The following is a 20,274-nucleotide window of genomic DNA, read 5'->3' as shown; positions in this document are numbered from 1 at the left end:
AACGAAAAAAAAAACCACGTTTTGTCCAAATGGGACAGCCGTACGCGGTGTTGTTTTCAGTACTTGACTCGCTTTGAGAAATCCTGATCAATCTCTGGTAAAACGACTGACATGGAGCGACTAGAAAATGCGAGCTGAACACACGAACGTCAGTCAGGACACCAAATTAAAATTACAAAACAATTTGAAAATACGAGATCATTTAGCATGTGGATCAATAGCACGTCAAGACGTTAAGACTGAAATGGATTTTTGGGGAGGGCGATCCCGATATTTGACAGAATTAAATTCCAATAACCGATTAATCGGCTTATTCGTTTGAGAAATACATTTGTTGTTTGGTGACTTTGTCGTTTCGTATTTGTGTTTTTACTCTCTTTCTTCTTGTATTTTTAGTCCATGTGCAGCACTTTGTATGCGCCACCGGAAGTTTTAAAGTGCAATATATATAAAAAAAAAAAAGTTGAGGTGACTCCCAATTGATTGTTTAAAATGAACACAGTGCGTATTTCATTTGGATTCCTCAAGACGAACTCCGATTCACCCGCTATTGTCTAGAATGGAACAATGTCATCACCGTGACTTCCTTGAGGTCGTCAAGCACATGTGCACAATGTGTTTGCGTGACCTTATGACCTTCGCAACCCTGAGGAGACATCCAGAGCTGAGCAATGGGAGCTTTTCCTGATGAGCCGCTCACCTTACCGAGGTGGGTCTCGGGGGGGGGGGCACGCGGAGGTCCAGCTTCTGTTGGGAGGTCAGCCGGGAGACTGTGTTGAGAGCAACCTTCCTGCTTTGCACTTGTTGTCTCCTAAACCAGAAGCAGCCCAGATGAAATGTTTATCCGATGCAAGTATGAGGAGAGGGAAATCCCCAACGGTGAGAACAAAATTGTTTTTTTTTTTTATTATAAATAGGTCTCTTACGTGACAAAAGTTGGAATCAGAAGCAACATGTATCAACTGAGGTCGTTTACACAGGTGACGCGTTGGGTCAGTGATGGCAATTGACGGTCACTTCCTGCTCAGAACAAAAAGAAGGAGAATCACGTACAACTGTCAGAAAAGACACACGTTTAATGCATCATAGAATGTGACGAAACAAAAAGGCTTTTTCAAGATTTTTCATTTACAACAATAATTTAAAAAAAAAAAAAAAAAAGGTCACGGTGCTGTTTCCATGACAACTTACAGCAAAAGGCCCGCTTGCAAAATATAGCAGAGAAACAACAAGGACAGTTGCAAAAAAAACAAACAAAAAAAGAGCCAAATGAGACAAGCTCATTTGACATTCACAATTAAAAGACAATTCTGGATTCAATGGAAAAAAAATACCGTCGCTGTAACGGGACTCGCGTAAACGAAGGCAGGAGATCCCGACAGTTTATTCTCCCGACTCTCAATCAAGAGAGATCATGTGCAGTCGATGACGTGACGCTTTTTGGTGTTAGCGTGAAGCTAACGTGAGATGAGAACGTCAGCATGACGACAAACACAATTTGTATCGGCGCATTTGTTCTTCTTTGCTTTCTCTTCCCTCCAGGCAGTGCAAGTACGATTCAGTGCACCAAATTCATTATTCCTGTGGGAAAGTGGGACAAAAGAAAAGAAAAAAACAAAACAAGTCCAAGCAGTGTGAGAATTATTTTCAACTGCTCTCCAGGATTTAGGAAGCTTTTGAGTGTGCGAGTCCATACGAAACACGAAGCGTTTTATGGGCCTTTGTGGATGTGGAAACTTCAGAAATGCTAAAACGCCAGCGAGTTTGGTTTCAAGGCTCACGCGTGAGAACGCACGTGCACGAAATACACCCCAGCAGCCAACACAAACACACCCACTAACATGGAGTGTGTGTGTGTGTGTGTGTGTAACACAATAAGCTCTTGTAACCTCAAAGCCGGAGGTCGCGACTTCCATGTGCTTTTGTCATTAATTTCAATTAGAAAGCCGAGAAGTCAGCCTGCGACCACACGAACTTCCCTCGCTTGGACACGCACAGAAATGCGTCAAACTCATTTGGTCACTTTTGAACACTCGACAATTGAATTATTTTTACACACATTTTTTTTAAACCAATTATGATCATAATGAAAATGTCGTTTGTTTTCATCTTTGTTCATTGATGAGCTTTTTTTGTCACGTGCACAACAAACACTTCCTTGTATTAAAAAAAAAAAAATAAGACCATTACAAAGAAAAACTAAACTAAAACAAAGAAAAATACATTTCTGTTCATAAACTAGCTTTATTTGAGCTGGGAAATTCTAGGGTTGTAATTGAAATAATATTTTTTTTTCTCAATAGAATTGCCTGCTGGGTTAAAGGTCAACGCATCAACCCTAAATTTCTTATTTTTGTTCCCTCATTTTGCCATTATTGTTATCAGGCCAAAAGGCAGTGTGCAATCAGTGATTATCAGGACCACAACAGGACTGTCGCTTTTTTTTTTTCTTTTTTTTTAGTAGCAAGCGGCGTTCTTTCCCCACAATACTTTCAGTGTATCCTCTCCGAGCCCCCCATTTCCTCATCCGCGATGGAGGGGGGATTGGATGGACGGGAAGAGACGAGACAGTGGGGATGTGACCCAACAATTGCAGGAAGTGACTTCAGATCAGCACCAGATAAAGTGCAATAACTTGCAAACTCACAAGCACCCCCATTGCAGAGATAAACACACACACACATGGTGATAAAAAAATAAATGATGCATGTGCTGCAATAAAGGCCAGTGATCAAAACATCTTCACTCAACAAGAGAGAGAAAAAGATGGCCAATTAATGATTTACAAGATTATATCTAAATATAGTTAAAAAAAATAAAACCTTAACAATGACTGGAACCATAATTGAGGTCAATCTGTACATTTCTAAGCAACATTTTAACATTTTCAACTGTCATACAAGTGTAAAACTAAGCCAACCATGTGAACTTCCAGACAACAACTGAAATCTTGTTCATGTGACCCGAAATAAAAGGTCAATTTGCTCCTGCAACTATAAAAGTATGTTTCTATTATTTCCCGTCAAGTAATTGCTGCTATTGTAATGTTATTTTCTCCTCCAAGCACATTGCATCATGAGGGATGTAACATATCGTAGCGAATGTCGAATCCCACTTTTCCAACTTTATTGCGGGCCATGAACGTTGCACACGTGCTTTCTTAACGCTGATGACCACTTCAAGGCGCCTCAACAAGAACAATAACTTGCCAAACGGGGAAAAAAAGCCACCGATTATATAAAAGGAGGAATGGCGTCTCATATCCTACCACAAATCTTAATAAAAGAAAAAAAGCTGACATTGACCGTCCGCACGGGCGGCTACCGTTATCCTGAGGAAAAGCATTAAAGGACGCACATGCTTCCTGGCCATCGTGCATTGAAAGAGCATCTGTGGCACGGCTGACCCACGCTGCCACTCCACTTCCTGTCCCACACGTGCAACTCTCCCTTCAATTTGCGCTTCCTGACCACGACAAGCGAACGCAGCGCAAGGCGCGCCGCCTTAAGTCACGCACGCGCCACATTTGGGGGAACGGCGGAACCTTACAGTGCAGGCTCAAAACATAGACCGCATAAAAACTTTAGTACATGAACAAGCAAGGCTTTAAGTAATACTTCACCACTTTGTACATGGCCATAAAAAGTCTACACACCCCTGTTCAAATGAAAAAAACAAAAAAAATGAACCACGATACCTCATCCGAAGCGACTGTCGCGTGCACAACAGTTTGCTGCCCACCAACGCTTCGGATGCTCACCAAGTCCAACAAGATCACGTGATGATGGTTTGACTTTTGATTGACTTTCAAAGCAGATTTTACACAACATTTTGTTCCTGAATCGGGCTCAAACCCAAATTATCAACAAAGAAGAAGAAAGAAAGATGAGATTTAAACAGCCGCCGATTGGATTTTTGTCGCGTGTCTCTAACCTCCGCGCCTCTAATCCCCTTTTGGGGAGAGGGCAGCGAGGGGATAAAAGGTGCAACTTTGTTCCCCAAAACCTCGAGACGAGCTTTACAGCTCACCAAGGCCGGACTTTAATCTCCCAGACGCTTGACACATATGGCCACCTCCTCTCCGATATCGGCCTGTCCACCGCCAGTTAACGCGAACATCACATGCGCCTCACAGACAGGAATTCGGTTGGGAATATTGTTGAAGCGGTCGCGTCACGAAACAAAACGGACAATGAACAATTTAGAGCTTGTAGTGTCAAAGCACTTCAAATGTGTTACAAGCACGCTGAAACTAAATCGCTCCAACATAAACGTCTGTTTTGGTATTCTTGAGTAGATGAATACTTAAAAGGCGACGTTGATGAAGAGTTTCTTTCACGATGCTCGTAAGCAACTTTGCTTCAGCGAGATGCGCCAAGACTACAATTGGTAAAACGTCCCTCAGCTTTTCTTTAAAGGTGGTGATCAGGCCACAAATGTCTTCCGCGAACATTTTAACAAGAACTCATTCACGACCAGCCAAGTTGAAAAAAAAAAAAAAAAGAAAGAAAGAAAAAAGGTTCTTTGACGTCTTTAGCCGCCAATGGTTGTTAATGAGTTGAAGTCAGACGATCGTTTGCTTTAAGCCCCGCCCACTTTTAAAATGGAATTTAAATGGAAAACTCACCCTTCGATGACACTTCGCAGCAGTCGAAAATCACGAGTAGGGATTGCCGCATGCGACTCAACTAGTTCATGTGTTGATCTTTCATAAACTGGAAGTGTCAAAATAAGTGACGTGTTGGGGATTGAAAAGGTCAAATTGAAAAACACCAAATTGTGCACTCACCCGTTAAGTCAGAAAAGGGAAAGATCATCCTGAGCGAACGTTTGGTGCCTTCCGAGGTTTTTCTTCCCTGATCTGCCTGGAAAACGGTCGTGTTGAGCCTGTTTGCTCTGAACGAGAGCAAAAACTTTTGCTGTGCCTGGCGACATAGAAAAGGGTCTCTCGACATGGCCTAACCTGCGTTTGTATTGGCCTTATGCTATTTCGATCAATTTGTGTCCAATGGATTCATGTGAAGGCATGGACCTGGAGGCGAGCTGCAGCTGATTTTCATCATTCCGACATGCAAACGTGAAGCCGAACGACGCTGTGGGAATTCTTCCCCATTTGAGAGCTGAAAGAGACGGAGAAGCAGGTGTCCGAGGAAGTGGGCAGCGAGTGAATGTGAACGAACACAGGGCGGACTGTTTATTTCCCAACTTTGCCTCAGCTCTGCTCTCGTCTTCTTGCCTTCATTTGGGATTAAATGCCGTCTTTGTGTACACTCCTCGTACGTTATTTAACAAGCAGCATCTTGATTCAAGTGCTCTGTAATTGGATTACACAAATTTGTACGTCTTAATCATGCAGCCCCGAGTATTTAAGTAGCAGCTCAGTGGCGCCACCTATAGACGATAGAGCGCTTTTCATCTGAATTCAAAAACGGGCTGTCACACCGTCCGAAGGGTTGAGGTTCCAATGTCGATTGGAGCCTTCCCGTGTGCACTTTGCTCTCGCATTTCAAAAACGCTTAGAAATAATGGATGGATGTGTTCTAAAATGCTCAGTAAATGTTGATTCTGAGAAACACAGCAGACACATTGGAAATGTTGTAATAACCACCCTTTTATAAAGTTGATTGCAGACAAAAATGTATCATACTTTATAAATAAGTTTAACCCAAATCATAGCAATCATCATGTAGATAAATGTTTGACCTCGGATTTTAATTTCTTTGCGCCCCCCTAAAAGTGCAAAGAAACATTTTGAGTTGGAGATTATATGCCATTGCCATTTACAATTATTATTATTATGAACAATAATAATAATTCATAGGGCTGCAGTGTTAGAATTCCATAAAAATACATTTGCGGCTCCGAAAAGGGGGCTGTGAACTGTTGCAGTTGCATGACACCAACAACAACAACAACCTCCCCCAGAAATAGTCCTTCAAAGTTTTTATGTCCAGCATGTCGGATTTTGCATTCACGCTCGCTCATTTTATTCCCAAGGTGAAAAAAAATTATCCCGCACTCCCGGTCTGACAGCTACAACACACCCAACTTCAAAATCTTTGGCTTCGTGGCACAACAAAGTCCTGGAACACTTTCCTTCATTCCAAAAGGTGGAGTCAAAGTACTGTGAAGGTGTTTTGCACGCATACACGGACAACAAAAGTTGTTCAGAGACTGAGAAAGAGAAAGAAGCTGGCAAAGTCGGACAAATAATGTGTCGTGCAGCATGGGCAAGTCCAAACAACATCAGCTCCAAATGCACAAGCTCACGATTGCCCTTTTAGATGCAGGATTTGTTCAAAACTTTGCAGATTTTTTTCTGCCCAGAAATAATCAGAATGATTCTTTGCATGCACACGCCATCCTCTCAGCAAAAAAGAAATAAGTGCAAAACGATCCGTCATCGCCACCTGCAGTTCATTAGAGGGATTACACATTTCCAGGAGGTGCGTCGAAGGCGGAGTCGATATCTTTGATCTCCAGATGAAGCTCCATGTACTAGTGGACTATTCTTTTCCCTGCTTGCAGCACTTTTGACAAGGCTTGCGAGGACAACCGCAATTAAATGCGGCTCTCCGTGAAGCCATTTGGAAAGTCATTCCTTATCCTTGACATCCAATTTAAAGTGTATGTACGTGCACACCCTTTCTTGCTCCTGGACAACGTTGGAAGTTACGTCATCTTTACACGTTATTAGTCAAGCAACACTGCGCACTAATTGGCAACGGGGTGCTACTAGTACGGTTCATGACATCAAATCCATTCACCGACATCTCATGATCTCTCTTACGGGCTCACCGTGCTAAAGATACGTGTCGTGCTCGAAGCTGCTCACACTCTCTTTGGACGCGTGCATGCTCATCGGCTGCAGGAGCGGCGAGGGTGCGGCGAGAGACGGCGCCGTTTGATCGGTCTCCTGCGGCAGAACGCTCTTCTTCCGCTTCTCCCTTTTAGCCTCGCGAGTGTCGCGGGCGCCGTCGACTTCCGAGGGGGATTGCGTAACGATGGTGGGCCGCTGGCGGAGATCTCGCCGGTCCGGCGGCTCGGCGGCCATGACGGCCTTGGCGCCGTGCATCCTGGGAGGGGATCTGTAGCGGAGGTCGCCGTGAGTATCTTTCCAGCGCCGCAGCTGTGCCAGGTGCTCTTTCTCGATGTCTTTCTCCGACACGGACAGTTCCAAGGTCTGGATGACAGCGTTTACAATGCGATTACAATCGAGGGACAAATCGGTCACATAAGCACGGGAGGGGACGACGGGTCAACATGACGACAAAGAATCCGCTGGGTTAGACATGATAGCAACGAGCCATCCATCTTCTGAAGAGTGCTGAAGACGAGTTCAACTGAGCTGTTCCACGTAGTCGTGATTTGCAGATTTTTTTTTAAATGATCCTCTGTTATGGTCTAAAAAAATGCATCCGGTCGCCATTTTTGTGCTCACGTCAAAGTTTTGGCCACAATAAAAGCCTTCATTTGGCGACACGTGAGAGAAAGAAGTTCATTTTGAAAGGCCGTCATGGTGCTGCGTAATATCGAAATTGTGCTTTGTCATCACGGCAACAGAAATCTTTGGAGGGCTTCAATTACTTGTGGATTTTCACACCGATGGCAGGCTTGTCAAACAGGCAGATTGCAACAAGGAATAATAAATTGTTTGTTGCGTTTATCAGGGCACTTTAGGAGCTATTTTAAATTGTGGTAAAAAAAATTGACCTGAAATTTGAAGCGATTAGGGTGCCCAAAAGTTTCATATGCTTACAAAAAAGGGAATGTGTATGGCAACATTATGACGACCGTTTCAGAAAAGGTTTTAAAAGCCACTTTGATCAAAAGTCGAGCGACAAGAGATCCTCCCAAAAGTGTGAAAACAAAACAAAAAACGGACCTCTTGCACCAGGAAACGCTCCTGCATGTACTGCGGCGGTACGGCTCGGAGACGCTCCATTGTTTCGTAGAGACCCGGGCAGGCCTTCGCCTTCTCTTGAGTTCCCAGCATGCATTTGAGCAGGACCAGGCCCACGCGGAACAGAATCTTCACTCCTGTGGGCAAGACGGACGACTTACTAGGAAAGAACGGAAGCGGCATCAAAAACAAAAGAGTCCAAAAGCGGGATCGCGAACAGCATGAAGTGATATCGAAAGGTGATATTTATAGCGTCCAATTAAAACCTGCGAATCCAATTTGTTTTCCCATGCAAACTTGGGAAGCGCACGAGTGACGTGTCTCACCCTCGCAAAGGAACATGTCCCACACGCGAAGCACGGAAGCCCAAGGCAGCGTGCGAGCGAAAGCGCACATGAACCACTCGGTCATGTACAAGATGGGCTCCAGTTTGTGTTGCTTGAGGTGACGCTGCGCCGTGGGAGACACCCGCCGCAGCAGCGCGTACAGGATCTCTCCGTCCAGCTGGATGGCCTCCTGCAGGGGACGACGTGGACAATTTAAAGCTGAAGTCAAGATTGGAACTTTTTTTTTTTTTCAAAAAAATGCATTTCCATTCACTTTTTGGGTTCATCTCATGTGAAAGTGTGTCGAATTCGCACATCTGAAACATTTTGAACAGATTGTTAAAGGAGTGTCACAATCAAAACATTGATTTGTATGCCATTGTGTAGAACAGGTGTGGGCAAACTACGGCCCGGGGGCCACACGTGGCCCGCCGAACTTGGAAAAAAATGTCAAGAATAAACCTCGATGATGTTTTGATTTCGAAATACTCTGGTTGTGTCATGGACAAATTTTGTTCATTTTCATTTCAAATGAAATGTTTTTTCTCCAATGAGGTGAGGTGACCAAAACACGCCATCCATCTGCTCCTGGTCCGGCCCCTCCGTCAAGTTTTTAGAACCCATTGCGGCCCCCCAATCCAAAGGTTTGCCCGCCCCCGGTGTAGAATGTCATGCGGAAGATGTCCGAAGATAATAAACACTGCGATTATGTAAACCTTTTGACAGTTGTGCCGAGCGTGCATCTTACCAGCCCCGAACTGTAGTAACCAGGAAGGTACTTCTCACAAATCTGAACAAGAACCCAGAACGCGTCCTAGGAAACAACAACACCAGTCTATCATTTTGGACAAACTTTTTCTTTGTCGAGTATCATTTGATGCCTGTCATTGTTTTTACGAGTGTCTGACTGACAAGAGATTTTCTTGGAGGCAGACGCCAATGCTCGGCACAAAAGAAAACTCCCATTTCGCCATTAAAATGAAGTTCCAAAAATGAGGTAGAAAATATTTTTCCACCCAATGCATTTCATTTGGCAGCAATGAACGTCTGCGTATCCTTTAATACTTGTGTCGAACCGCTGTAAATGCTTCGAGTCGAGGCAACAACAATCGGAAAACATCGGCCACTTTCTGCAGATGTTTTCGAAGGCCATGATGGTCTGCAGGCGTCGGGTTGTAGTTTTTACCTCGGCCGGCATGTGCATGAGGAGCACGGCAGCAATGGGAGCCTGAGCCTGACAGTAGCCTTCCTCGGGACGATGCAGCGTGTACGCCTTCAGCACGCGGAATAAGTCTTGCTGCCTGCATGTGTGCAAGGAGGGAGGGATGGATGCATGAGGAGCCAAACTTGTCCTTTGGCCACCACAGATTCACATATTCAGCGACTTTTTTTCATTTGTTGAAGAACTAAAAAAAGAATAAAAACTCTTCAATGGCCGTATTTTTGCTATTCGGGGGGTCCACTGTCTCGTCGAGTCGAAACAAGCTCTACTGAGGCAGACTCACCCGTGTCCCCCTCTGGCTGAAAACATTTCATGGAAGGGAAACTGTCGGTGAAGGTCTCGCTCGATGACATCCACCCATTTGGGATCTCCGGGTTGGCTGTCCAATTCCTAAACACACAATTTTGTAACAGGAGCAGAAAAATGTCTCCCAGCACGTTTGACACCAAATCACCGCATTTTAATGTCCGTATGCAAATTGTCGGGTGTGTGGAAATCCTGCTCAGTCATCAGGTGTGAAACAAACTTTTGCAATCTTTTGTCTCGTTCTGAAAATGTGCCTGCGAGCGAGCCACTCGGAACTTCCGTCCCAAAGTCAAGTAACGCAGCGCAATTTTACACGATGGCAAACCACTCGTACGCGTTTCTCCTCAGGCAACGGTCAAGTCTGGAGTCAATTGCTGTGTCCGTAACATTAAAAGAGGTGCCTCCCATGCTTTCATCGTCTCTACCGGCACAAATGACTTGAGATTTCTCCAACAAGCGTCGAGCAAGGAAAACAAAAGAATCTAAATGTCGTGTTTTTAATCTTGGCTACTGCGACTCCTCGAAATCATCACACTTTCGACGTTATCAAGTAGCCGTGCTCCGCATTGGCAAAAGTACTCGTATAGAAGGTATGGTTGGGAAAAAAGTGGTATTGGTGCAGTGAAATCCGTTGTTTGAGCTGACAAATGAGCAGTCAAGGCGCAGTAAATTGCAGTGGCACAAAAGATGAAATGTTCAGCTGACCTGGAACTTGCCACGGTTTTGCTCTTCCTTCACTTTGCCTCCCGTGAGGTAGAGCCAGGCACGACCACGCAACGATGGCGGAATCCCCTTTTGACAGCGTTCCTTCACCTGTGGAGTATGACAACTCTTTTGAAACATGAAACTTATTCGTTTGGGTGTCAAGTGACACACATGTTGTCTTGTAATATTGCGTGTAAAAGCAGAGATATCGTGACAGTCGGAAGATTTAACATGAGTGCGACCTTCCACGGTCTCATTGGGCCGCTGTAGTGTTACGCAATTTCATTGACCAGATGTGACAAGACTATCTGGAACTATATTGGCGACATGAAGCTTGTTAGTAAAAAAATAAGTACAAATCCATAAATGAACGTCACATTTAAGGCAAGGCAGGCAAGCAGAAACCTTCTTGTGCTTTTTAGCCATCCACTTGTCCCAGCTGTTGAGCATCTCAAGCCATTTGGCCTCCCGTTGCCTCAGCACCTCCGTGGGGATTTCTTCTGCACTGTGGAGAGAACGTCAAACTAAAGTGAACCGCTTTCTCCTCAGTTGTAACGATATTCTGTCACGTATAAATGGCAAAGACGTGACATTGGAAATGCCTGCTCTCTTTCTTATTCTTCCATGCAGGAAACGGATCCAGGGACGAAACAGCAGAGCAATAGTCATCATCAGCAGCCAAGTTTCCTGAAAACAGGAAGCTGTGGGAGAACTTTTGCCCTAGTTCAATGCTTTACTTCACGAGAGTAGCGTGACAAAATTGCACTTGGCTATATTAAAATGACATGGAGTGATTGAAAATGGCATTCTGCAGATTTGAATGCAGCTCTTGTGGTGTATTAAATTTCATTAGATTAGCTGTAGCTGATGTGCATGCGACATAGTCCATTGTAGTCACAATTACGGCACATCGAAGATATATACATCCATCGTACAAACCTATACACCTTGTGCCGTTCATGCACCAAAAACAAAGAAAATCTGCACACTTGTTGTTTGGTGGTTTGCTGTGCAATATTTCCAATACACTATGCATAGAAAGTTGGGGATATTCCGCAGGATTTTCAGGAGGAGCCTGAAATACAGTCAAATAAATGTAGGTCAGCGTAATTTGACCTAGCCTAAAATGTAGACTACACCTGTTTTCGGGACTTTTTGTACAATTGAGTGATTTCCAACTAGACGATGAATGGCAAATTTCAGATAGGAACAGAATTTATTTGTCCTTCCGATGACATTGAACAGTTAAAGTAAGGGTTACAGATTTTTTTTGCATTTTAAGTTCAGATGGAAATTTCAGGGTGAATAAATTACTTTTGTCCCCTGCTGTCGTTTTTACAGACCCAAGAATAATTCTAATCAATTTCATTCCGATTTTAAACTGCAAAAGAAGACTTACTGGAGTCCCGGGTACTGCTGGGCTCCACCTGTAAAGCCGTACTTGTCCACCTCTTTCTCCCCAGACGTGTCAGTGCCATCCGAGTCGAGTGTAACCGCATCGGAGCCAAACGAGCGATTGCTCCCGTTGCTTGTCAGCTGCTCAGCGCTCCCAGGAAAGTCAAGCTGTCCATCGTCCCTGTCGGCTTTTGCCATTTAGCCGACATTTATCTCAGCAACAACTTCAACACGTTGGCCTTATTGTTTCCTCCTGTTATCCTCCATGAAGCTCAACTCCGGTCACGGGCTATGCTAACTCGCTACGGTTGCTAGGGGGGATGCGACTTCGCTTTTTCCTGTTAAGCCCCCATACTTAAAAGGCACAATGTGGATTGGGCGTCATTATTCCTCCCCCAAATTAATAATAGAGTCCGGTTAAGTAATGAGGCGTGTGTGGTAATATGACACACACCTGTCTGCTGAATGGTGTCGTCGCTCAATCTCCGCTGCTACTGTCAGCAGGAATGCAGACTAGCACGTTAGTACGTAAACAAAACTGCTCTCTACCGCCCCTTGTTGGACTCAAAGTCACACTGCAGCTTTACAAGCTCACTCTTATGCGGTATAAATTCGCCAGTAAACTTTCAAAAACAATGAAGGGCGAGGAGAGATTCGTTTTGTTTTGACAAAACGCCACCCGAGGACACGAACAAACACGGGCACTAAAAACGGCTCCAAGGTGTCTTCGATGAGGGTCGCTTCCGGGGCAAGCTTGCCTGCCACCCGTGGTCGGTAAGTGTATTACAAAAATTAAAGTCACGTGGTACTGTTGACTCCATTGGTCCATGTCACGTGATTTTTAAAGGGCACACGGTGGCCACTTCATTTGTATTGAAGGTAAGAAAGAGCATTAATACAACCGTAAAAAATTTAAATTAGACAATGAATTAATTTAAAAAAAATTTCTTGAGCTACTTTATTCTCAGCAAATACGTTAAATAACTTAATGGTAGCTAATACGACAAAAAATTAAGACACGACGACGCATTTTAGGGGAAAGACAGCCAGTTAATAATACTACAGGACACCAACTATGTAAATATTTGGTCGGTCAGATTCAAGATTAATGCAATTTAACCCATTTGTAACAAATGAACATGTATAAATAGGTGGGAAATGATTACAAATCTAGTTGATATTGTTTTTGCTTAATTTCTTTCACCTGTTTCCCAGCAGTTCCCAGTTTGTGTCATCTAAGTTTGCAATTGAATTTCTGAGTAGACTTTTTTTTTCAGACTTTATTTTAACAACGTCAATATATTCAATGAAAAAAAAATACATCCAAGTCAACATTTTGTAACACTTAAAAAATCGTATAAATTGGCATATGGTGACAGCTTGGCTGTTCTTCCAATATCAGTGGGAAATGATCAATAAATTAGGTGATTTGACATATGTTAAGATCGTGGTATTGTATATTTGAATGTAAACCTTCAATTGTGTAACACTGAATTTCTTGGAATCCTGATCTTGATTTTTTTTAGGGAGTATATTGGCGAGTTCGAATGTGCAAACTATCAATTTTGCTGTATCGGATTTAAATACATGAGTAAGAGTGCTTGTAATAATGAATCCAGTCAAACGTTTTAATATAAATACTATATTTTTTTATTTAAATATTGTACATTTTTTAAACATATTTACATAAATTAGACTTGCATTGTTTCACGGTGACAGACAGACATATTGTTCATTCACCCATACAAATATCGCTTGTTGGAAAAAGGACAATCATACCAATCTTCGAGATGGCAGAAGCACCTTTGCTCTGAAGGGAAAAACACACATTGGGCGGAGGGGTTTAGGTCCGGCCCCCCCACCGCACACCATTGGGCGTATGCAAGACTGCATTGAACAGACACTGGACAACAAAGACGAGACAAGCTTGCAAAGACATGGAAGGCCTCTTGATGACAGATCGAGCGATGTGTTAAGGCTGAAACTGTGCACCCCTTTTCAGTCAGGCGTTAAATTTCACAGCATCTCTGCCTTTGTCTGCATATACGTCACATATTTCCAGAAATTATGCATTATAAAGACGCAAGAACAAAAACCACAATAGATTGACTGAAACTACGCAAAGTCAACAGCACTGACAGATAACTCTGGGGAACGCCAATATTTGTTGAGTTAGGTTCTGACAGCTGTTTTGAACATATTTTTGGGTCCGGAATCCAAAATGGATGGCACCTTTTCTCTGTCATGTCACATTGTTTAGTTCCAGGATACAGGTTTTCGAGAAAAAAATAAAAAATAATAAAAAAATACTAAGCTAGATTTGTTTGCAGATTTCGATAGTCCTGACCGATTGGGAACTGCATACACCTCTCACCGTGACTGTACAAGCACAAGCAAATTGCCACATAGATGAGTCCAATCATAATCTATCTCTTCCTACTAGTCTTACTACAGCTAATCAGTGGAATTTTGCTTCCCTGAAGGGTAACCTGTGGATAAAAGAAACGGACAGAAATTTTGGTCTCAGCATGCAAATTTTAGTTCTAAAACAGCATAAAAATCGAACTCAACTTATTTTTCCCCAGTATAATCAACTAACTACAGGATGAAGACTTTTTCAGTGAAGCCCCGCCCCCCACACACATGGCTCGAATTTGGAAACATCCATATAACAGTGACATTATTGGTCACCACCTACACATTGCTTACGAAAGGGCCTACAATATAGAGCAGGGTCCCGAATAAAATATGGCTTTCCTTCTTTGGCTTCTGAAACCTGTCATGCACAAGCGCTACAGACAACCAATCACAGGTAACAAAGACAAATTCAGCAAGAAAAAAAAAAAAAAAAAAACAATTTTTCTTCAGAGGCCCATCCTGCCATCACTCGATATTCCAAGCACAAATTGCGTAGAGTATTGCTGCGCTTTTCCAACCGCAAGGCGTGCTGATGAATAAGCAGAGAAAAATGTCTTTGGTGTGGCCACTTTGAAAATGTCAAAGACATTTTGTCCATTGTAATGTTAGCTGAAGGGCATCTAGCCATGAACGCCTCTTGGGAATTCATTTACGGAAGGGGATTAAAGTCACTCCTTACAATCGCGGGGAACATCTTCATGTCATTCAGCTCAAACGCGCACACAAGACATGCAGTAAAATGAACAATAAATGCCAACAGGACGCAACACAAAGTTAAAAAAATGTCATAGTTGTTACAACTATGTCATGAACCATACATAGCCAATTTCCTCAAATAGTACTCTCAAAATAAACTTAAAAAGATTTAACGCCTCACCTGAAACAACGTCAGTTAAATGTAGTACCACTAGATGGCGCTGTAAGAACAATCATCACAGTCCCAACAAAAAGCATGAATGGCCAAAACTTAGGACGGTTTTACTAACCTTTTGTCCCCCCTTTTTTTCGATGTCATGTGCCCTGGCTCATTCAGGAAACGCAACATAAGAAAATCGGATGGATTAAAATCTATACAATTATTTGAATATTGTCAAAATGCATGCGGACAATTGAAGGTCGCCCCCCCAAAAAATTCCATTCTTGACAGTTCATTAAGTAAACCACTATTGGAGGAAATACAGCATTTCATCTGCGCAGACACTTTTCACCATTTAAAAAAATAAACATCTCTTTATCTTCACACATGACCTATGGTTGCAACGTGAGCATTTCCGGATACTATAACATCTCGACATCAAGCATGACACACGTTCAAACTCAAACACGCGCGCATACTCCCATCCCTAGGACCCTATCTCGGCAAATGTTCGTCTCGGCAAGTGGAAGTGTGGGGATTAATCAAATGCCCGCGGAGGCATCACTCATAACAGTATATCGAACAAAAATAAATCCAAAAGTAGCCAAGACCGTCTCAAGACGGAACTATTTACAACCGCAAACAAGCACATCCGTCCCTCAGCCCCAACGCGGGCTCGACTCAGTCTTGTATGCTTTGAGTTCCCTCTGAGGGCTGAGCTAGTTAACGACGAGTTAGCTCCTCCTTCAAACACATTCCCAAAGCACACCGCCCTGCAATCGGCCTCAAACGGAGCGACAGAAACACATTTGAGCATTCAAAGAACCCCAAAGCCTCTTCCAATGTCCGACTCAATGACGTGCAATTTGGATGCCAAAGCCGCATCGGGCTTCTCCTGCGTCATGATCAACACGGTGAACATGATCAACACCTTAGCTGCCCGTTTCCCCTTTGACACGTGACACAAAAGAGGAAGAACCCAAAACAAAATGGAGATGCGTGGATGAGTGGGCGTCGTGACGCAGGGCGGACGGGAGGGTGTGAGTGAGCCCAACGCACACAAACACACACACAAACACACACACACTTCCTAGTCTGTATATTCGGCCACGATGGACAGCAGCACGGTGATGTCGTCTGGCTTTCCTCCTGCAGAACAGACGACGCAGGTAAAGTGAGCAGCCGAGTTACATTTGGAGCGCTTCTGATGGTGCTGTGCTCATGTGACAGCAACAGTAGCTAAGTAAATTAATGCTTTTTTTTTTTTTTTAAACAGGCACGCGCTTTTCTCCGCCACACTCTGGCCTCTGCTTCCACAAGTTGCCGGCTGCTGACATTCCCCACCAAGCAACATGACCCAGATCAAAGATGGCCACGTTCCACAATCATTTGATACTTTTCCACAATACTCGCGTTTATCGAAATGCACCTATAATGTTGAATCCGCTCAATATCATTTTGCTTGTATTTTATAAAATGAGCGATGCGGGCCACTTACCTCTTACATTCAGGCCATTGTCACATGCAAACTGTGCAAACGGGGACATGTAGTTGGGATCATAGGCGAGGTTGTGAGCTTGCTTTGCTATACTCTGTGCAGTCTGCAGGATGCTGTCATAGTTTGTGGTCTGAAAGGGAAGGTAAAACATTCAACGGGGGAATGTTTACGTGTACAAGTAACATGAAGTCATACCTTGAGTTTTTTGAGCTCCTGAAGAATCATATAGTCAGGCATGTTGTCAAAGAGGCCGTCCGTGGCCGTGAGGATGATGTCACCGAGTTGCACATCGAAGGAGGAGCTGTCAGCAGCTTCCGGGCTGAAAAAAAAAAATGCAAAATTGGAGCTCTTCCGCGTCCTCTTTGACTCAGTGCTTGCTAACTAGTTGACGTGGTAACGATCCTCCATCGCCAGAGAATCTTGCTGTTGTCGCAGCTGTAGATTTATTTACAAAGCTTCTTTGTGAGAGCGTTATTTTTAAAAGGATATTGCACACGTCACATATTTTACATGCACAATTGTATCTTTGTTTTTTTTTCTTGCTGAATATTTGCCGCAAGCTCCCAAGGACAGTGAAAAGTGCTATTAGTAAGCACTGGAAAGTGTTGTGGTTTCCGCTGGCGCCGGGCATCTGCGAAAAGGAAATTTGATTCTGCGGATGGACTGGATAATTCGATTCCATTAATATTAGTTGTAATCCATAGATGGGCGTATGCCAGTGCCCTCAGGCTCTGTTTTCTTTCCAGTCAATGTGAAGTCAGAGAACGGATACTCAGCAAAACAAAAGCCAAGGCCCACTTCTTTTCACCGTGCGTCACGGATCGCCGGTGCCCACCTGTCACTGAGCACGACCCCTTCGGCCCCCGGGGGGGCGATGGACAGTTGGAAGGGTGTGTTGAAGTAGTGCTGCTGCTCGTCCGAACGGTGTACCACCTCGCCTCCACGCACCACCAGGAAGCCCGAATCGCCGAGGTTACACGTGTGGAGCTGATGACTCCGTCGATCCAGCACGACAATGCAGGCGGTGCTGCTCCCTAGAAAAACGCAAGCGTGGTCTCGTGACATAATCTTTATGAGGGCCTTGAGGTGTTTAGTTATTTATGCTGCTGGCGACTGCAGCCTTGGGGTGGGGGAGGGGGAGGGGGGTCAGTACTGAGCGCAGCCTTCAGCTGTAGAGCCCAAGTACACATCAACCTTATCATGACTAGAAAAACCAAAGTGCTTATTTGACAAGTGCAAGGGTCCGCTTCGCTAGCCGCGGGAGGTGAACACCACGTCTCGAAAGACATGACCGCAGTGTCGTGTTTGCCTCCTCCTAACGTGTCGCTGACATTTTTCAACTGCTGGTGATCTGAAGCCAGGAGATCATCTCATCTTACTCCCCTTCCTTAAGATTTCCACCAAAAAACAGGAAACATTGCCTTTTGTATATTGTTGCCGATTTGTATTTCTTTAATTGTAGTTTGAACTTACACGTGATACATCTTTTGAATATGGCCATTACGCAGTCTGACCTCTGCTGCAGCTATGTTATGTCGTGAAGATGCCCAGTACCTTCTGCAGTTGAGTGCATCAACATCCCCTCATACTATACCTGGACGAGGGAATGTGGTATTTCTACAACGTGACCATGGTGTGTGTGCGCGTGGGCTGAGGCAGATCAGAACTTTGTGGGGCTCACCTAAAAGGGGAACTTTGTTCTGCAGGAGCTCATAGTAGCCAGATGTCAAGATGCCAACTGGATTGCTCGGAGTGAAGCGGCCCTCCTTCACCAACCGCTCGCACGTTCTCATCAAGGTGGCAGAGAACTGAGATGGGTCGACGCCATAGTCCCGCCAGCCACCCACGCCGTCCGCAACGCCTGTTGAGACAAACATTTGGCAGACCTATCTTGAAAGAGAGGAACGTGATGCATGGTATTGACACGTGTTACACCTTTTTTTCCCTCTTTTGAGATGTGATGACCGTAGTTGCAACGGCATAGCTGAATACAGACAGTCAAAAAGTTTCATTTTATGTTACTGCGGTGCGGTCATTGTCGGGCAAAAGGAAAATCTCATTAAAAAAAAAAAAGGTTCTCACCTTCAGAACAGGACATTAGATATGAAGTCAGGGTTTATGTCATAAAAGATGTGGAAATTCAGGTTTAAAACTTCTTCCGTGCGTGAGACGGGCAGTTGCTTGATATTTGATCAGTAATTGAACCAACACAAAGAGCAGCAGCAAGTGCAGCTGTACTAACATAGCATTTTAGTATACAAGTATTTTTTCTTAAATGAGCTCTGGGGCAGACAAATGAATGGCTTGACTTTAGGTAATCAAGTCACAAACTGAAAAACGAAAGCCGATCTCCACATCATAAAGGCACATGTTTAGCCTCGGAGAATGACTGATGCAAACCATTCCCATTTTTGTAATGTTCGATGAAAGCACTCTTTGATTGTGGCGACATCGTCGGCTTTAATGTTTGAACTCCCCTTATATGTCCAGAAAAGGGTTCAATTGCACCCATGTTGGGAATTCATGCAGTTTGTACACTACATTTAAGAAAACGCTCTCAATGATAACAAACTCCTCGATGGTTACAGCAAATGTATTTTGAAAGAAAGGTTTCGCTTGATGAACGAGACTGTGGACAAAAGGCAATTCGAGCCAAGCTAAGTGGCGCTAACGTCGCTGTTAGCAAAATGGCCGCCTCCATGCTCGACCATTCTGACCTTGTTGTTTTCCGTCAGATGGCTTTGAATTTGTGCTCATTTTAACACCGGGGGTCTTAACGTTTGTTTATGTATGTCCCCGACTCGATTTTGGTGATTATTTTGCCTCGCTTTTTTATTGGGACGTATCTAGGTGAAAGGTCGTTTGGTTTCCGGCGTAAATACCTCACCTCGACAAGTGTTATAACAACTAAATTACGCCGATGTAGGTAAATTTCACAAAGTGAATGCATGTTAATGGAGTAAACAAATGCTCAAAAAAGCGAGCTAGCGGATAATGTTCAGCCAGGGTGACCGGAGGGGGTGGAGGCTGTTGTGTTTTCATCGTGAGGTCAGTCCACGTGCAGGGGTAGACAGACCACTGAAGGTCAACCGGGTCCAACCGGAGCCTGCAGGCCGGTTCACTGTTTTCACGAATGGGAAGTGATCTTACCCAAAACGTCTGCGCTCTTGTTCCTTGCGATGAAGCAAGCGTCGTCCCCGTAGCACATCCCTTTCTTAAGAATCCCCTTGCGAAAGTCCTTGCCGAAGCCATAACTGGCGGTAACGAGGCTGTAGTCGCGCCCGTCCGTCTGCGAGAGTCCACCGAGGACAGCCCGGGCTACCAGTCTGCCATAAGACAGTACGGATAACATCCCCACCCCAGCGAGAAGCCGAAGCAGCACCGAGTCCCGGTTGAAATCCTCTCACGCTGTCGTCTTTCGTTGCTTGTTCGGATTAAGGCGTTTCTAGGCACCCATACACGCCTAGGATTTACTAACCTCGCCCTCTACGTTTGCTCAAAATCACAAATGAACACTGCGACGTTGGTTCTTTATTGGTGATTTCGTGTCCGCGGTTCCTCCACTGGGTACTCGCCTTTCCGACATCTTTCCACGGTTGTATCGCGAGTACATACGGGTATCTTGGCAGTTTGCAGTCGTGACGC

General features: G+C 44.2%; 2 protein-coding genes and 1 long non-coding RNA gene across 4 annotated transcripts; all 3 read right to left on the bottom strand.

Moving 5' to 3' along the window:
• Window positions 1-721: 721 nt before the first annotated feature.
• LOC148318762 (uncharacterized) lies at window positions 722-5,324 on the bottom strand. The gene is made up of 4 exons (XR_015839717.1): window positions 4,790-5,324; window positions 4,628-4,715; window positions 927-1,020; window positions 722-811 (listed from the first exon to the last, which is right to left on the bottom strand). It is a non-coding gene; the product is annotated as an uncharacterized LOC148318762 (long non-coding RNA).
• Window positions 5,325-5,593: 269 nt separating this feature from the next.
• LOC148318761 (TBC1 domain family member 10A-like) lies at window positions 5,594-12,569 on the bottom strand. 2 transcript variants are annotated; one of them, XM_088281012.1, is made up of 9 exons: window positions 11,862-12,567; window positions 10,868-10,967; window positions 10,463-10,570; window positions 9,735-9,841; window positions 9,416-9,530; window positions 8,978-9,043; window positions 8,230-8,419; window positions 7,886-8,040; window positions 5,594-7,183 (listed from the first exon to the last, which is right to left on the bottom strand). In XM_088281012.1, exons 1-9 carry the CDS (start codon window positions 12,053-12,055, stop codon window positions 6,803-6,805), a joined length of 1,416 nt encoding a protein of 471 aa, XP_088137138.1. In that variant the 5' UTR covers window positions 12,056-12,567; the 3' UTR covers window positions 5,594-6,802. The 2 variants fall into 2 exon arrangements, with proteins under 2 accessions (XP_088137138.1, XP_088137139.1); XM_088281013.1 differs by lacking the exon at window positions 8,978-9,043 and having other exon boundaries at window positions 11,862-12,569.
• Window positions 12,570-13,489: 920 nt separating this feature from the next.
• LOC148318760 (protein phosphatase PTC7 homolog) lies at window positions 13,490-20,249 on the bottom strand. The gene is made up of 6 exons (XM_088281866.1): window positions 19,780-20,249; window positions 18,311-18,490; window positions 17,465-17,663; window positions 16,825-16,948; window positions 16,630-16,759; window positions 13,490-16,280 (listed from the first exon to the last, which is right to left on the bottom strand). The coding sequence occupies exons 1-6, from the start codon at window positions 19,979-19,981 to the stop codon at window positions 16,222-16,224; spliced, it is 894 nt and encodes a 297-aa protein (XP_088137992.1). The 5' UTR covers window positions 19,982-20,249; the 3' UTR covers window positions 13,490-16,221.
• Between the last annotated feature and the right edge of the window lie 25 nt (window positions 20,250-20,274).

This window comes from Idiotropiscis lumnitzeri, chromosome 18 (genome assembly GCF_059441095.1).
Source record: "Idiotropiscis lumnitzeri isolate Australia: NSW breed Sydney's pygmy pipehorse chromosome 18, RoL_Ilum_1.0, whole genome shotgun sequence".
Lineage (NCBI taxonomy): Eukaryota > Metazoa > Chordata > Actinopteri > Syngnathiformes > Syngnathidae > Idiotropiscis > Idiotropiscis lumnitzeri.
This window is presented reverse-complemented; position numbering and strand designations above follow the sequence as displayed.

What these genes read in the sequence shown, in the direction of transcription:
- LOC148318760 (XM_088281866.1), bottom strand. Translation starts at nt 19,981, where the DNA reads ATGTTATCCGTACTGTCTTATGGCAGACTGGTAGCCCGGGCTGTCCTC. An exon ending in GAACAAAGTTCCCCTTTTAG is followed by an intron (nt 17,664 to 18,310) that starts GTGAGCCCCACA and finishes GCGTTTTTCTAG; the next exon opens with GGAGCAGCACCGCCTGCATT. An exon ending in CAATGGCCTGAATGTAAGAG is followed by an intron (nt 16,281 to 16,629) that starts GTAAGTGGCCCG and finishes TCTGTTCTGCAG; the next exon opens with GAGGAAAGCCAGACGACATC.
- LOC148318761 (XM_088281012.1), bottom strand. Translation starts at nt 12,055, where the DNA reads ATGGCAAAAGCCGACAGGGACGATGGACAGCTTGACTTTCCTGGGAGC. An exon ending in TCAGCCAGAGGGGGACACGG is followed by an intron (nt 9,531 to 9,734) that starts GTGAGTCTGCCT and finishes GCACACATGCAG; the next exon opens with GCAGCAAGACTTATTCCGCG. An exon ending in TCATGCACATGCCGGCCGAG is followed by an intron (nt 9,044 to 9,415) that starts GTAAAAACTACA and finishes GTTGTTTCCTAG; the next exon opens with GACGCGTTCTGGGTTCTTGT.